A 19,118-nucleotide genomic window follows, 5' to 3' on the forward strand; every position below is an offset into this window, starting at 1 on the left:
TAGAGCCAAACCCAAATTCCAAATGGCTGTGTCTGTAAAAAAGTGAATACACTTTTAAAAATACTTTAATTTCCAAGCATTATATCAGAAGTCTTATGCTTATGCTACCCCTTTAATCTAAAAATTCTACTTGTAAGAATTATCCTAAGAAAATATTAAGAATTTTCACACTGAGATTTAATAGCAATATGTTTATCTCAGCAGTGATTATAAAAGCAAAAATTTAGGGAGAAGGAGAGATTCAAAAATAGGATTAAAGAAAATATGGTAATGAAGGCAATGGAAAACTATGCAGTTGCTAAATATAATAATGCTATAGAAAACTCTTATGCTATTAAGTAAACTATGAATATCCCAAACTAGGATCCCATTTCTATTTTAAAGAAGTCATATATATGAAGAGACTAGAATGAAATCTGCAAAAGTGTTGGTGACTTTACTGATCATTTCATTTTCTTCTTTTTACATTACTGACCTCATAAGCTGGACCCTTAGTTCGTTAACTTTCTGCTTTTCACTTCCACTATAATAATATATATGTAATACTTTTCTCAAAATACTGCTTTCTCTGCATCCTGCAAGTGTTAATATATTTTCATTACTTTTTTGTTGTAAGAATTTTTAATTTCCAGTATAATTGTTTCTTTGAACCATCAGTTATTTAGAAGTGTTTTTAAATTCCCAAACAAATGGAAAATTTGTTTGCTTTTCTATTTTTGTTGTTGACATCTCATTTCATTGGACTCTGGTCAGAGAACATAATCTATCCTAAAATTTATTTTCCTGATATTAATACAGCTATCCCAGCTTCTTTCATTTCAGATGGATTTCTTTCATCCAATTTAACATTTTTTGGACTTTGGTAATTTTACATTTATTATAATTACTAATATATGTTTAGATTTTTATTAATCATAATGAATTGTGCCTTTTTTTTTTTGAGACAGAGTCTTACTCTGTCACCCAGACTGGAGTGCAGTGGTGTAATCTCAGCTCATTGTAGCCTCCACCTCCCAGGTTCAAGCGATTCTCCTGCCTCAGCCTCCCAAGTAGCTGGGATTACAGGTGCATGCCACCATGCCCAGCTAATTTTGTATTTTCAGTAGACACGGAGTTTCATCATGTTGGCCAGGCTGGTCTCGAACTCCTGACCTCAGGTGATCCACCTACCTCAGCCTCCCAAAGTGCTGGGATTACAGGCATGAGCCACGGGCACCTGGCCTGAATTGTGCTTTCTATATGTCCTTTTTTTAGTCGGCTTCTCTGGCTTTTCAGTTAGCTCTGTTTTCTATTTGTTTCACTGTTCAAGTAAATGACCTCTGCTGGCATGTGCATGAATCAGAGGCTGAAGTAGAGGAGAGGGTGAGGGACTACTCAGCCCACTCTCCCTACTGAAGACAAGCAGAAAATGCAGAATTTATTCCTATAAATCAGTGTTTGTGAACTAAATGTGTATATCAGAAGCATCAAGCAAGCATTTTCAAAACACGCATATGTCTGGGTCCTGCTCCAAATTTACTCATTGAAAATCTCTAAGTCATGGTTCAGGTATTTTGTAAAGACTCCTTGGGTGATTCTGTTTCACTAGCCTGGTTAAAAAACACTGCTTTAGAATCTTTTTTTTTTTTAACATGGTACAACTTTAAACCAAGTAGCACATTTTTATCATGTCTTTTACATTTCTCAGCTGGCAAATATAAACAAACATAAAGGGACAATGATAAGAGATCCTAAAGCACAGACTATAGTGTAAAACCAAAATAAATATTTATTATTTACAATAATACAGTAAATAAATGAGACCTGAAATACACACCAGCCTGAAAGGCCACCACTAGACTAATTCAATAAAACACTGACTAACTCCAAATTCTCAGGGCTATCTAATATCATTAAAAGAAATAAAAACAAAGGAGACCACGTACAGAATGTACCCAAGGGATGTGGAAACAGACAAGATACCTGAATTATTCTGTACTGTATACATGTTTCTCCTGTTAGGCATCATCTTAAACTCATTCCCTTCTTTCCTGGCCCGCCGTTGACCCAGCTCTGAGGATTCCCTGGAGAAAAGAAGTTTAAAAAAGAGTGAGTCTTCTAAACAAGAATCCCTTTCTACTCTTTTTCTTTAAAGACAGTCAATCTCACATAACACTTTGGCCTCAGAGAAAATGGCAATACCTACGAGAATGAGTTACTCTGAGCTTCCGCCAGCCGCAGCCTCTTGGCATGATTCTTCCCTTGATAGTGAGCCTGAGCCACAGCTGGGGAACTGAAGGAGGCATCACAGAGCTTACAGTAATCATTCTCTGTGGCCAGGATCACTCGGCCTCCTGGCTTAAAGGAGCCCATCTGACATCAAAGACACAAGAAGAAACAAGGTTAAAAAAAATACGGAGCTTCCTCCTTCTCCTCAAAGGTCTTTCTAAGAGCTGAAAAACAACCAAAGGATATGGCATGACCACAAGCATTAAGCTTCATCAAGAAAATAATTCATTCCAGAAAAACAAAAAGGCTGGGAGATACTTAATCATGGTTTTGCATATAATCACTTACGTACCAAATTAGTAAATGGCTAGTTGCTGTCGCCACTCAAGACATTTTTTTAAAGAGTTTAAAAACCTTAGATTTAGGACAGTAAGTCATGGGTAAAATAGGTAAGGCCTAAAATCACATTACAGGAATGAGTAAAGTCTGCAGAATCCATCAACAAGCATTTAGTGACTGTTAACTCTTTATTAGGGTTGCTGTCTAGTCCAGAAGGGATAATCATATATTTTTTTAAAAAGAGCCCCTGTCCACAAAGAGTCTACAAACTAGCTACGGATATAATCAGGAAAAAATTAAAAATGAGTAGCAAATCCAGATAATTGTATTCAGTTTGTGGAATAACATGTTAAAGAGAGCCTAACAGAGTGCCCAGAAGATAGTAGGCACTCAGTAAATATTAGGTTAACAAAAAAAATGACACACCAGGTTTTGGCCAGAAGAGAATAATATAGTACATGATAAAGATTCTGGAAACCATATATATCAGGAACAGTTGCAGAAAATAGCATCATTTCACTTGGAAGGGAAGTTTTTTCTGGGGTATGCTCTGAAGAAAGGCTTAGGCTGCCTGCCCAGGAGGGTGGAGCCCACTGAAAACAGCCCCCACTGGGGGCAGCTATTCTAGAGCAGCCTTCAGAAACCAGTGACAGGAAAACTATGCAGCTTGAAGATCTCTCTGGGTATCTTCTTCTTCTCTGATTTGGTTTTTTATATATCTCATTTTCCCCACAAATCCATGAGAAGGAAGAACAGCCAGAATTGCTACCCACACTTTTAAATACTAAAAACTAACACTCAGAAAAGTAAAATGATACAAGCTGGTTAGAAGCAAAGGTCTAAGATCAAAAGAAATTCTTGGGCCGGGCACGGTGGCTCATGCCTGTAGTCCCAGCACTTTGGGAGGCCAAGGTAGGTGGATCACCTGAAGTCAGGAGTTCGAGACCAGCCTGGCCAACATGACAAAACCGTGTCTCTACTAAAATAACAAAAATTTGCGGGGTGTGGTGGCAGGCACCTGTAACCCCAGCTACTCAGGAGGCTGAGGCAAGAGAATTGCTTGAACCCAAGAGGCGGAGGTTGCAGTGAGCCGAGATTGCACCATTGCACTCCAGCCTGGGCAACAAGAGCAAAACTCCATCTCAAAAAAATATAAAAAATTAAAAAAAAAAAAGAAATTCTTGCTCCACCACTTTACAAAACATGTAACACCATAGAAAGTTACTTAGCTCATCTAAGCTTCTAATAAACTTCGAGTGAGGCTGAAACTGCTGACCTATGGAAACCAATTTGAGTAATATGGCCAATACCTCTAAGTTGTTGCAAGCATTAAATGAGGTCAGGGCCTGGGACTAAAATGAAGCAAGTGAGACACTTGCCTTGGGCTCAGAATTTAATGGAGCATTAAAAAAACTCAGTAATCAAGATTAATAATACTTTAATGGAATTTTTTTTAATTAAATTTTCTTTTTATTTTTTTGAGATAGTCTCGCTCTGTCACCCAGACTGGAATGCAGTGGCACAATCTTGGCTCACTGCAACCTCCACCTCCCGGGTTCAAGTGATTCTTGTGCCTCAGCCTCCCAAGTAGCTGAGACTACAGGCACACGCCACCACACCCAGCTTAAAAAATTAAATTTAATGCAAAAAATTAAGGAGGAATAAAATGCCAAAATTTTACATTCAGAATCAGTAACAACAGTGCCACGCCAAGTCATACTGCAGCCTGGAGCAAAAGGAAAATCCGTAATACTTATTTTAAGTTTTTAATGTTTTGTTCACCACTATTTTACATCAATTTTACATTTCTAAAATATTGTATTAAATATCTATCTTTATTACTGAGTTTTTTGGCTCCTTCTTAAATTTGATGCCCAAGTTTAGTGCATCCATCACCTCATCGTAGTCCCAGCCCTGACCGAAACAACGTATGAAACATGCTCAGCACAGTGCCTGGCACGGTATGTACTCAATTATAACTATTATTATTTATGACCACTGTATTGTTTTATGGACATCTAACACTTCAAAGACAGATTAAGAGTAGACTCCATGTTTCAGAGGCTACTAAGGTACGGGAATATCTTGCCTAAATCACCTGTTCTATCTCCCAAAGAGCAAAAGAACTTGGTTTTCAAGTCTGTTTCATAATAGCAAGGTCCAAAACATGTTTACACAGGCTCTCTGAATAGAGGTAAGTAATAAGCAATCTCAAACACCTAATTTTGCAACTGGAAGACAAAATCTGAAATAAATGGGATGAACTGCAATAAAGGAACACATGTTTGAAAATCTCTCTTTTCATTTTGGGGTTAGCCTAGACATTCAGGATCATTTAGCCCAGATTTTTTTTTTTTTTTTTTTTTTTTTTTTGAGACAGAGTCTCACACTGTTGCCCAGGCTGGAGTGCAGTGGTGCAATCTCGTCTCACTGCAAGCTCCGCCTCCCGGGTTCACACCATTCTCCTGCCTCAGCCTCCCGAGTAGCTGGGACTACAGGTGCCTGCCACCACACCCAGCTAATTTTCTGTATTTTTAATTGGGACAGGGTTTCACCGTGTTAGCCAGGATGGTCTCGATCTCTTGACCTCATGATTTGCCCGTCTCAGCCTCCCAAAGTGCTGGGATTACAGGCGTGAGTGACCTCACCCAGCCCATTTAGCCCAGAATTTTAAGAAATGTATAAAGACTCATATAACAACAGCCTGCATTAAATCCAGCACTGTAGTTCAAGGAGTTAAAAGTACCAAGTAGCATCTTTCAGGATTATTTTCCCAACTGTACCCTAATGGACACATGGACAACAAATGTCATCCATAACCATTTGTGCATACTACAGCTTCCACCCTAATGCTGCTTCACCCTGACACACATGTCTCACCTGTGGAGGGACTGGAACAACTGGAGTAGCTGCAGGCTCGACCACATTGCTCATTCTAGCAGGAGGAGGACAGCTATTTGCTGCATAGTAATTTCGGAGTTTCTTACCATGATTTTTACCCTAGAAATAAAAACAAAATGAGTACAGCAGTCCCCCATTATCTGCAGTTTCAGCAATTTCAGTTAGCCATGGTCAACTGTGGTCCAAAAATATTAAGATATTTTGAGAGAGAGACCACATTCACATAATTTCCATGACAGTATATTTTTATAATTGTTCTTTTTTCTAATTAATTATTGTTGTTATTCTCTTACTGGCCCAATTTATAAATTAAACTTTATCATAGGTTATGTATGTACAGGAAAAAAAAACGTATATAGAAGGGTTCAGAAATATCACGGTTTTAGGCATCTACTAGGGATCTTGATATCTCCTATGGATTAAAAACAAAAGAAAGAAAACTAATCACCATGAGAAAGTGTGTCAAACTGAGTTAATCAATGTATTTACTTAATTACTTTTTAAAAAAAAGAAAAATACACAAGTAATACTAACTACATTTTATTTCTTCATACATACACAACCCTGGGGGTAAACAGACTACTATAGTGCTAGATTTGATTGCTAGATCTTGAAGTAAAAGAGCCTACTCTTTGGCTCTAACAGAACAATTAAATTTATCTGGGAAAGACAACAGAACACAGCCAAAGGAAATTAATTTCCTATATGTTTCTTAAAAAGTATCACATTGGTTGGGTGCGGTGGCTCACGCCTGTAATCTCAGCACTTTGGGAGGCCAAGGAGGGTGGATCACCTGAGGTCAGGACTTCAAGACCTGACCAACATGGTGAAACCCCATCTCTACTAAAAATACAAAAATTAGCTAAGCGTGGTGGCGCACGCCTGTAATGCCAGCTACTCGGGAGGCTGAGGCAGGACAACCACTTGAACCCGGGAGGTGGAGGTTGCAGTGAGCTGAAATCACACCACTGCACTCTAGCCTGGGTGACAAAGTTAGACTCTGTCTCAAAAAAAAAAAAAAAAAGAAGTATCACATTTTCCAGTGACTTATGTCCTCACCGAACTTCTTGCCATTTATATGCCACAGTTAAATATGAATTTCATGACACTCTGATCTAATGTACTTTATAAGTTAGTAATGAAATGGATAATCCAATTATTCTTTAAAAATTGCACTTACAGAGTATCTTTTTACTTACAAAGGATGTTCATTGCATTTATTCATTTGCTGCTCACAAAAATCTTGTAAGAGGAATTTGTTAATATTGTCCATTTATGACAGCCAAGGAACTGCGATCCAGAGACTGTAAGGAACTTGCCCCCAGCTCCCTTCTCAAGGGCTAAATAGCACAGCCAAAGCCTGAGACAGGCCTTCCAAATCAAAGAATGGCCCTTTCCACTACAGCATGATGGCTTCAACATGCACTAAGAACCTCTACTAACATGAACTTGCCTTTCTCATCACGTTTTATTAGTCACATGATTATATTCCTTGAACTGACACAAACTAGTGGCAAGGGTCAATAGCACAAAAGCATTCTAAATAAGGGTAAAACAGTATATTATTCTTTAAACTGCATTGTAAAACTCAAACCTGCAGGCAAACATTTATTCACCATCTATTTATATGCTAAGCCCTAGAAATCAACTAAGGACTAGCACATAGAAGAGGAGACAGATACATAAGCAGCTAAATAGAGTAATGAACTAAGATCCATCTTCTCCTCACTTCAATACCCTAAAGGTGCTTTTACCATGGTCACAGTGAACTCCGGAGTCAAATCCAGTGGTCACATATGTGCCTCCATCTTACTGGAACTCAAAGTAGCATGATACAGTTCATTTCCTTCTTGAAACATTCCTCTTTCTATCATCTATACTCCTTCTTCTTCCCTCCCCGCCTCTCCTCCTCTATCAGACCTCTAAACTCTACAATGTCCAAGGACCCACCCTTGGCCCTCTTCTATTCTCTGACTCTAGGTTATTTTATCCAGACCTATAGCTTTCAAATACCATGAGTAAGTTGGTGACTCCCCAAATCATCAATCTCCATCCTTGACCTTCACTTAACTGTTCCTTTTGCCTAGAATGTACCTCTGACAGATCTCTGTATGGCTAGCTCCTTCTAATCTTTCAAGTCTCAACTCAAACTGGACCTCACTCACTATCAAGTGTCACAACCATTCCCCCTCCCCACACAACACACACTCCATCATATTACTACACTGTCTTGCTTTATTTTATCTTAGTACCATTAACCATATATCCAACTTCCTCCTGGTCATCCATACTTTCACGTCTTAAGAAGCATATCCAACTTAAAATAACTTTTGATTCCTCCTCCATAGAACTTCCTCATCATCACCATCACCACCACCACTAGTCATCCACAGTAGGTAAATGGCACCATCATCCACAAAGTTACCCAAGAAAAACCAAGGGGTCCTTTTCCTGATTCCATCCTTTCCTAAGCCCAACACATTCAACCCATCAGCAAGTCTTGTCATTCAAAATACATCTCACATCACTCCACTTCTCTCCATGGATACTACAAATACCACAGTAATCCAAGGTACCAATATTTTTCGTTTGCAGTAGGTAACGGTGGTCATTTGCATTAAGTAACAACTCCTAATTGGTCTCTGCTGTTAATCTTGTCCTAGAATTCTCCTCATTATAAACCAAAGTAATAATTCTTGACATGAATCAGTTCCATGTCACTCCCTCACATAAAACTCTTCCAATGGCTTCCTGCTATACTTAAAATTGACAAATCTTACCTATAAGGCCCTACATGATCTGGCCCCATCTAATTGACAAATCTTACCTATAAGGCCCTACATGTTCTGGCCCCGTCTAATTGACAAATCTTACCTGTAAGGCCCTACATGATCTGGCCCCGTCTACCTCTCGGGTCTTATGTCAGACAGCACTGCTTCCTTCCCCTGCTCATTATGCTCCTGGCTCACTAGGCTGCATGTGCTCCTTAAACATGCCAAGCTCACACCAGCTCCAAGGCCTTTGCACTTAACTTTTCCTTTTGCCTAGAATGTACCTCTTACAGATCTCTGTATGGCTGGCTCCTTCTAATCTTTCAAGTCTCAACTCAAACTGGACCTCACTCACTCTCAAGTGTCACAACCATTCCCCCTCCCCACACCACACACACTCCATCATATTACCACACTGTCTGGTTTTATTTTATCTTAGTACCATTAATCACTATCTAAAATAATATAGTTTGTTTACTTGTTTTTTGTTTGTTTGTTTTTTGAGACGCAGTCTCGCTCTGTCACCCAGGCTGGAGTGCAGTGGCGCAATCTCAGCTCACTGCAAGCTCCGCCTCCCGGGTTCACGCCATTCTCCTGCCTCAGCCTCTCCGAGTAGCTGGGACTACAGGCGCCCGCCACCACGCCCGGCTAATTTTTTGTATTTTTAATAGAGACGGGGTTTCACCGTGGTCTCGATCTGCTGACCTCGTGATCCACCCGCCTCGGCCTCCCAAAGTGCTGGGATTATAAGCGTGAGCCACTGCGCCTGGCCTGTTTACTTGTTTTTTTCTCTTTCCTCCGCTCTCTGATGTAGACTCCTTGAAAATGAGGACCTTATCTGTCTTGTTTACTGTTCTAATCCCAACACCTAGAATGGTTTCCAGAATATAGCAAGCAAGCAATAAATAACTGTTGGATAAATGAACCAAGTATTATAATGAAGATAATAAACTGCTAGGAGAACACAGAGAAGGAATTTCTTACTCTTGCCTGAATGTATCATGGAAGACTTCCCTGAAAAGGGCGCCACTGACTCATCTTTTTAAATTAGCAAATGTTTACAGGGGAGGTAAGAAGGAAGGGAAAAGAAAACTGTGCACCGACAAAATAGCAAGAGCAAAAGCCCAGCCTTCAGTGTTGAGGGGCCACAAGGAGAGATAACGGTCTTCTAGATCCTTTAGAGGAGAGGCAGAAATGGAAACACACAGGGGGCTCATTCTTAATGCCTTTGCCCACGATAAAGAACTTGGACTTCAGAGGCAGCAGGGAGCCTCTGAGGAACTTTAAGCAAAGCAGTGCATGACTTGATTGTATTTGACAAAGATGAGCATCAGGGTAGCAGACCAAAGCTGGAAGCTGGGAAGATACACAGAGGAGAGTCAAGGACAAAATCCTAGACACTGCAATATAGAGTCTAGTAGAGAATGAAGATCCAGAAAATGAGATTGAGAATGTCTAGCCAAAAAGTAAGATAAAAATCAGACAGTATGTTATCGTAGAAGCCCACAACCAAATTGGAGTTCAAGAGTGTGGTCAGGATGAAGACAGACTCTCAGGAATGATCTGAATGTGGATGGTATTTAAAGCTATGGAGCCAAAAACCATCACCTAGACAGAGTGGAGACAGATAAGAGCTTGCAAAATGGGCCTGAAGCAAGATAATGGCTGGATAAAGGAGAAAGACACAGGAACTATGAAGAAGGCAAGAACAAGTAATAGCATATTGGAAAAGAGGGTAGAAAGGAGGTGAACCACAGGGTAGATGGAAATATTTATGAAAAATTTTTAAAGGTGTGGGGAGGAAAAAAGGCTTTGGGGAAGAAGATAGAGTCAACAATCTCAATCTCAATATGAGATTGAGACAACCGAAAGACCTTTTAATGAATCCAAGAGAGTGCAATGTGTGGCTTAGTGACAGCAACTGGAGACAGACAAATTCCTAGGCAGACAGGGATGGGTCCCTGTGAAACCCAACCTTCATGCCAAAGGCAGTTTAAAGCCTGAAAACTGAGCTGCCAGTTCCAGGTGGAGTCCACAACCAGAGTGAGAACTTCCTCGACACCTTTTAGGCAATCAAATAGTGCTTTTTCCAAGCCCACCCGTGAACCAATCAGCACGCACTCCCCCATTCTGAGACCATAAAAATCCCAGACTCAACCCCACAGATGGCAAACCTCTTTTGGGTCCCCTCTCACACAGAGGGCTAATCACTCTTGGGCCCCCTCTCCACTGACAGCTTTCTTTCTGTCGCTCAATGAAATTCTTCTCCACCCTACTCACTCTCCAGTGTCCATGTACCTTATTCCTCTTATTCCTCTTGGTCACGGGACAAGAACCCAGAATAGGCCAACCTGTAACAAACACCCATTCACTGAGCTGCGGATGGTGGGACCGAATGAGCTGTAACATGCCCCTGTTCGCCAAGCTACAGGTGGCGGGAACAAGAGAAAGCTGCAACATTTCTTGGGAGGTCAGATCTTGGGACTCCCCGGGTGAAAGTTGTAACACACCTTGGGACTCTGCCATTGCTGACATCTCTGAGTTTTTGGGCACCACCCACATTCCCCTCATCTAGACGACAACACCCAATGCAGAAGCTGCTGGCAACACACCCAGTGGAGCCACGGGCTGAGTGCAGATCCCTCAGTGGGCACAGGATCCAGGCCAAGGCACAAGCCAAGCACAGCCTGCCAGGCTGAGTGGGCGGAGTGAGCTTGGTGGAATGAGGCCCCAGGCAGAGGACACAGCAGCCACAGAGATTTCTGGCTGGTGAAGCAGCACCAACGGAATCCTTACACTGCAACCCTCCCTCCCGCTCACTGAGCAACGGGGGAGAAAAAGACATTGTGCCATTTCCTCCCGCTTGCTGAACTACAAAAGCTGCAACATTAGCACTAAGGAAGTCAAGGCTAAGAAGGTTTAGAAATCTTCTAAAAACAGGTGAGAATTTGAATCTACAACTCTGGCAGAAGATAACAGAGTTAAATAGTTACTGACTAACCTCTATGCTCTGGCCACCATTCTAAGAAAAGGAGAAAAAACAGTGAACAAAGGCAAAGTCTCTGCCCTCAAGAAACTTTTCTAGGGGACATAAACAGAATATATACATGTACATATATATATGTACACACACACAACCAAAGAAAACAGAGTGACTGACAACTGCTCTGCAAAAAATAAAATAGGATGATGTAACAGATAATGGACAGGGATAGGGTGGGGTGGACAGACAAGGCTTCTCTGGGGAGATACATGTCAGCTAAAAGCTGAAGCATGAGATGGCTCCAGTCGTGCAATGTAGAGAAAGAGGGAAGAGCTGGACATCAAGAGACCCACTTGGCTGTGTTAAGTCTGAGATCCCTTTCAGATGTCCAAAGAGAGACCAACTTGGAGTTTATGAACGAGGTCAGGTTAGAGATAGAATCTGAGTTATCAGTATGTAGGTGGAATTTAAAATCATGGAACTAGGGCCAGGCACAGTGGCTCATGCCTATAATCCCAGCACTTTGGGAGGCTGAGGCAGAAGGATCACTTGGGTCCAAGACTTTGAGACCAAACTGGGCAAAATGACAAAACCCCGTCTCTAAAAAAAAAAAAAAAAAAAAAAATGAGCCAGGCATGGTGGTGCAAACCCATGGTCCCAGATACCGGGAGCACTGAGGTGGAAGGATCGGTTAAACCCAGAAGGTTGAGGTTGCAGTGAGCCATGACTGCAACACTACACTCCAGCTGGGTGACAGAGCGAGACCGTGTCTCAAAAAATAAAATAAAATAAAATACAGGATGGCCAAATAGGAACAGCTCTGGTCTGCAGCTCCCAGCGTGATGGACGCAGAAGACGGGTGATATCCGCATTTCAAACTGAGGTATACATGGTTCATCTCACTGGGACTGGTTGGACAGTGGATGCAGCCCACGGAGGGTGAGCTGAAGCAGGATGGGGTTTCACCTCAACCAGGAAGCCAAGGGGTCAGGGGATTTCCCTTTCCTAGCCAAAAGAAGCTGTGACAGACTGTACCTGGAAAAATGGGACACTTTCACCCAAATACTGTGCTTTTCCCAAGGTCTTAGCAACCAACAAACAAGGAGATACTCTCCCGTGCCTGGCTTGGCAGGTCCCACGCCCATGGAGCCTTTCTCACTGCTAACGCAGCAGTCTGAGATCAAACTGCAAGGTGGCAGCCTGGCTGGGGCAGGGGCGTCAGCCATTGCTGAGGCTTGAGTAGGTAAACAAAGTGGCTGGGAAGCTCGAACTGGGCAGAGCCCACCGCAGCTCAGCAAGGCCTGCTGCCTCCAGATTCTGCCTCAGTGGACAGGGCTTAGCTGAACAAAAGGCAGCAGACAACTTCTGCAGAGTTCAAAGTCCCTGTCTGACAGCTATGAAGAGTGCAGTGGTTCTCCCAACACGGCGTCTGAGCTCTGAGAATGGACAGACTGCCTCTTCAAGTGGCTCCCTGACCTCCGTGTAGCCTAACTGGGAGACACCTCCCATTAAGGGCCAATGGACACCTCGTATAGGTGGGTGCCCCTCTGGGATGAAGCTTCTGGAGGAAGGATCAGGCAGCAATACTTGCTGTTCTGCAATATTTGCTGTTCTGCAGCCTCCGCTGGTGATACCCAGGCAAACAGGGTCTGGAGTGGACCTCCAGCAAACTCCAACAGACCTACAGCTGAGGGAACTATTAGAAGGAAAACTAACAAACAGAAAGGAATAGCATCAACATCAACAAAAAGGACGTCTACACCAAACCCCATCTGTAGGTCACCAACATTAAAGACCAAAGGTAGATAAAACCAAAAAGATGGGGAGAAACCAGAGCAGAAAAACTGAAAATTCTAAAAATCAGAGTGCCTCTTCTCCAAAGGATCGCAGCTCGTTACCAACAACTGAACTAAGCTGGACAAAGAATGACTTTAACGAGCTGACAGAAGTAGACTTCAGAAGGTCGGTAATAACAAACTTCTCCAAGCTAAAGGAGCATGTTCGAACCCATCACAAGGAAGCTAAAAACCTTGAAAAAAGGTTAGATGAATGGCTAACTAGAATAAACAGTGTAGAGAAGACCTTAAATGACCTGCTGGAGCTGAAAACCATGGCATGAGAACTTCGTGACACACGCATAAACTTCAATAGCTGATTCGATCAAGTGGAAGAAAGGGTATCAGTGATTGAAGATCAAATTAATTAATGAAATAAAGCAAGAAGACATGGTTAGAGAAAAAAGAGTAAAAAGAAATGAACAAAGCCTCCAAGAAATATGAGACTATGTGAAAAGACCAAATCTATGTTTGATTGGTGTACCTGAAAGTGATAGGGAGAATGGAACCAAGTTGAAAAACACTCTTCAGGATATTATCCAGGAGAACTTCCCCAAGCTAGCAAGGCAGGCCAACATTCAAATTCAGGAAATACAGGGAATGCCACAAAGATACTCCTTGAGAAGAGCAACCCCAAGACATGTAATTGTCAGATTCACCACGGCTGAAATGAAGGAAAAAACGTTAAGGGCAGCCAGAGAAAGGTCGAGTTACCCACAAAGGGAAGCCCATCAGACTAACAGTGGTTCTTTCGGCAGAAACCCTACAAGCCAGAAAAGAGTGGGGGCCAATATTCAACTTTCTTAAAGAAAATTTTCAACCCTGAATTTCATATCCAGCCAAACTAAGCTTCATAAGTGAAGGACAAATGAAATCCTTTACAGACAAGCAAATGCTGAGAGATTTTGTCACCACCAGGCCTGCCTTACAAGAGTTCTTGAAGGAAGCACTAAACATAGAAAGAAACAACTGGTACCAACCACTGCAAAACCATGCCAAATTATAAAGACCATCAATGCTATCAAGAAACTGCATCAATTAATGGGCAAAACAACAAGCGAACATCATAATGACAGGATCAAATTCACACATAACAATATTACCCTTAAATGCAAATGGGCTAAATGCTCCAATTAAAAGACACAGACTGGCAAATTAGATAGAGTCAAGACCCATCAGTGTGCTGTATTCAGGAGACCCATCTCATGTGCAAAGACGCACAGAGGCTCAAAATAAAGGGATGGAGGAAGATCTACCAAGCAAATGGAAAGCAAAAAAAAAAAAGCAGGGGTTGCAATCCTACTCTCTGATAAAACATACTTTAAATCAACAAAGATCAAATGAGACAAAGAAGGCCATTACATAATGGTAAAGGGATCAATTCAATGAGAAGAGCTAACTATCCTAAATATATATGCACCCAATATGCGAGCATCCAGATTCAGAAAGCAAGTCCTTAGAGACCTACAAAGAGACTTAGACTCCCACACAATAATAATAGGAGACTTTAACATCCCGCTGTCAATATCAGACAGATTAACGAGACAGAAGGTTAACAAGGATATCCAGGACTTGAACTCAGCTCTGCACCAAGCAGACCTAATAGACATCTACAGAACTCTCCACGCCAAATCAACAGAATATACATTCTTCTCAGCACCACATCACACTTATTCTAAAATTGACCACATAATTGGAAGTAAAGTCTTCCTCAGCAAATGTAAAAGAACAGAAATCACAACAAACTGTCTCTCAGACAGACCACAGTGCAATCAAATTAGAACTCAGGATTAAGAAACTCACTCAAAACTGCACAACTACATGGAAACTGAACGACTTGCTCCTGAATGACTACTGGGTAAATAACGAAATGAAGGCAGAAATAAAGATGTTCTTTGAAACAAATGAGAACAAAAACACAATGTACCAGAGTCTCTGGGACACATTCAAAACAGTATGTAGAGGGAAATTTATAGCACTAAATGCCCACAAGAGAAAGCAGGAAAGATCTAAAATTGACACCCTAACATCACAATTAAAAGAACTAGAGAAGCAAGAGCAAACAAATTCAAAGGCTAGCAGAAGACAAGAAATAACTAAGATCAGAGCAGAACTGAAAGAGATAGAGACACAAAAATCCCTCCAAAAAGATCAATGAATCCAGGAGCTGGTTTTTTAAAAGATCAACAAAATTGATAGACCGCTAGCAAGACTAATAAAGAAGAAAAGAGAGAAGAATCAAATAGACGCAATAAAAAATGATAAAGGGGATGTCACCTCCGATCCCACAGAAATACAAACTACCATCAGAGAATACTATAAACACCTCTACGTAAATAAACTAGAAAGTCTAGAAGAAATGGATAAACTCCTGGGCACATACACCCTCCCAAGACTAAACCAGGAAGAAGTTGAACCTCTGAATAGACCAATAACAGGCTCTGAAATTGAGGCAATAATTAAAAGCCTACCAATCAAAAAAAGTTCAGGGCCAGACAGATTCACAACCGAATTCTACCAGAGGTACAAAGAGGAGCTGGTACCATTCCTTCTGAAACTATTTCAATCAATAAAAAGAAGGAATCCTCCCTAACTCATTTTATGAGGCCAACTTCATCCTGACATCAAAACCTGGCAGAGACACAACAAAAAAAAGAGAACTTTAGACCAATATCCCTGATAAACATCGATGCGAAAATCCTCAATAAAATACTGGGAAACCGAATCCAGCAACATATCAAAAAGGTTATCCACCATGATCAGGTCAGCTTCATCCCTGGGATGCAAGGCTGGTTCAACATACACAAATCAAAAAACATAATCCATCACATAAACAGAACCAATGACAAAAACCACATGATTATCTCAATAGATGCAGAAAAGGCCTTTGACAAAATTCAACAGCCTTCATGCCAAAAACTCTCAATAAATTAGGTATTGATGGAATGTATCTCAAAATAATCAGAGCTATTTATGACAAACACACAGCCAATATCACATTGAATGGGCAAAAACTGGAAGCATTCTCTTTGAAAACCAGCACAAGACAAGGATGCCCTCTCTCACCACTCCCATTCAACATAGTGTTGGAAGTTCTGGCCAGGGCAATCAGGCAAGAGAAAGAAATAAAGGGTATTCAATTAGGAAAAGAGGAAGTCAAATTGTCCCTGCTTGCAGATGACATGATTGTATATTTAGAAAACCCCATCATCTCAGCCCAAAATCTCCTTAAGCTGATAAGCAACATCAGCAAAGTCTCAAGATACAAAATCAATGTGCAAAAATCACAAGCACTCCTATACATCAATAACAGACAATCAGAGAGCCAAATCATGAGTGAACTCCCATTCACAATTGCTACAAAGACAATAAAATACCTAGGAATCCAACTTACGAGGGATGTGACGGACCTCTTCAAAGAGAGCTACAAACCACTGCTCAAGGAAATAAAAGAGGACACAAACAAATGGAAAAACATTCCATGCTCATGAATAGGAAGAATCAATATCGTGAAAATAGCCATACTGCCCAAGGTAATTTATAGATTCAATGCCATCCTCATGAAGCTACCAATGACTTTCTTCACAGAATTGGAAAAAACTACTTTAAAGTTCATATGGAACCAAAAAAAGAGCCCCCATTGCCAAGACAATCCTAAGCCAAAAGAACAAATCTGGAGGCATCATGCTACCTGACTTCAAACTATACTACAAGGCTACAGTAACCAAAACAGCATGGTACTGGTACCAAAACAGACATATAGACCAATGGAACAGAACAGAGCCCTCAGAAATAACACCACACATCTACAACCATCTGATCTTTGACAAACTTGACAAAAACAAGCAATGGGGAAAGGATTCCCTATTTAATAAATAGTGCTGGGAAAACTGGCTAGCCATATGTAGAAAGCTGAAACTGGATCCCTTCCTTACACCTTATACAAAAATTAATTCAAGATGGATTAAAGACTTAAATGTTAGACCTAAAACCATAAAAATCCTAGAAGAAAACCTAGGCAATACCATTCAGGACACAGGCATGGGCACAGACTTCATGACTAAGCACCAAAAGCAATGGCAACAAAAGCCAAAATAGACAAATGGGATCTAACTAAACTAAAGAGCTTCTGCATGGCAAAAGAAACTACCATCAGAGTGAACAGGCAACCTACAGAATGGGAGAAAATTTTTGCAATCTACCCATCTGACAAAGGGCTAATATCCAGAATCTACAAAGAACTCAAACAAATTTACAAGAAAAAAACAAAGAACCCCATCAAAAAGTGGGCAAAGGATATGAACAGACACTTCTCAAAAGAAGACATCTATGCAGCCAACAGATACATGGAAAAATGCTCATTATCATTTGTCATCAGAGAAATGGAAATCAAAACCACAATGAGATACCATCTCACACCAGTTAGATTGGCAATCATTAAAAAGCCAGGAAACAACAGATGCTGGAGAGGATGTGGAGAAATAGGAACACTTTACACTGTTGCTGGGAGTATAAATTAGTTCAACCATTGTGGAAGACAGAGTCGCAATCCCTTAAGGATGTAAAACTAGAAATACCATTTGACCCAGCAATCCCATTACTAGGTATATACCCAAAGGATTATAAATCATGCTACTATAAAGACACATGCACACGTATGTTTATTGCAGCACTATTCACAATAGCAAGGATTTGGAACCAACCCAAATGTCCGTCAATGACAGACTGGATTAAGAAAATGTGGTGGCTGGGCACGGTGGCTCACGCCTGTAATCCCAACACTTTGGGAGGCCGAGGTGGGAGGATCACGAGGTCAGGAGATTGAGATCATCCCAGCCAACACAGTGAAACCCTGTCTCTACTAAAACTACAAAAAATTAGCCGGGTGTGGTGGCGGGCGCCTGTAGTCCCAGCTACTCGGGAGGCTGAGGCAGGAGAATGGCATGAACCCGGGAGGTGGAGCTTGCAGTGAGCCGAGATCACGCCACTGCACTCCAGCCTGGACGACAGAGCAAGACTCCGTCTCAAAAAAAAAAAAAAAAAAAGAGAAGAAAAGAAAATGTGACACATATACACCATGGAATACTATGCAGCCATAAAAAAGGACAAGTTCATGTCCTTTGCAGGGACATGGATGAAGCTGGAAGCCATCATTCTCAGCCAACTATCACAAGGACGGAAAACCAAATACCTTATATTCTCACTCATAGGTGGGAATTGAACAAGGATATCACTTGGACACAGGGTGGGGAACATCACACACTAGGGCCTGTCAGGGGGTGGGGGACTAAGGGAGGGATAGCATTAGGAGATATACCTAATGTCAATGACAAGTTGATGGGTGCAGCAAACCAATATGGCACATGTACACCTATGTATCAAACCTGCATGTTGTGCACATGTACCCCAGAACTTAAAGTATAAAAAATAATAATAATAATAAATAAAATTAAATAAAACCATGAAACTAGGTAAGTTACTAGACAACTCGGTGATAGAGAGCAAAGGACAAACCTCTAAGACACTACAATATCGAGTGTGGCAAAGAATCCAAAAATAAGATTGAGAATGCCCATGAAATAAGATAAAAGCCAGACAAGTGTAGTGTCATAGAAGTCTGGAACAAAGTGGCTCAAAAGAAGAGTCTAGTTAAATACATTATGACCCAGGAACTATAGTTCCAGGTATTACCAAACAGAAACATACCTAGGAGACATCCATAAGGATGCTCCTAGAAGTATTGTTTGTAACAGCAAAAAAGGTGGAAACAATGTAAGTGACCACCTACAGGATAATAGATAAATTGTAGATTATTCATACAGAGGAACACTACACAGCAGTGAAAGTAAACACTCTAGGGCCATGCATGGGAACATGAATGGGTCTCATAACAAAATACTAAATAAAAAGAGCAAACTGCAAAAGAAGATATGTAAGAATAATTTTTAATATATGGTCTAAAAATATAAAAAACAACACTATATACTTATATAGGGGAACACATATGTAGCAAATACACAGAAACAATGTGTGGTAACAATAAATATCAATCCAGTATAGTGGCTACATCTAGGGGCATAG

The 19,118-nt window shown here is 40.9% G+C and overlaps 1 protein-coding gene across 4 annotated transcripts in view; it reads right to left on the bottom strand.

Annotated features, from left to right (window-relative positions):
* The window catches only part of ZMAT3 (zinc finger matrin-type 3), a 52,066-nt gene that overhangs the window by 7,848 nt on the left and 25,100 nt on the right, over nt 1-19,118 (bottom strand). For all 4 annotated transcript variants that reach the window (XM_063620454.1, XM_063620456.1, XM_063620457.1 and 1 more), the window contains exons 3-5: nt 5,428-5,547; nt 2,186-2,352; nt 1,963-2,063 (exon numbers count right to left, since the gene is read on the bottom strand). In XM_063620454.1, coding sequence (XP_063476524.1) covers nt 1,963-2,063; nt 2,186-2,352; nt 5,428-5,547 — 388 coding nt within the window. The remainder of the gene's footprint in view (nt 1-1,962; nt 2,064-2,185; nt 2,353-5,427; nt 5,548-19,118) is intronic.

This window comes from Symphalangus syndactylus, chromosome 17 (genome assembly GCF_028878055.3).
Source record: "Symphalangus syndactylus isolate Jambi chromosome 17, NHGRI_mSymSyn1-v2.1_pri, whole genome shotgun sequence".
Classification (NCBI taxonomy): domain Eukaryota; kingdom Metazoa; phylum Chordata; class Mammalia; order Primates; family Hylobatidae; genus Symphalangus; species Symphalangus syndactylus.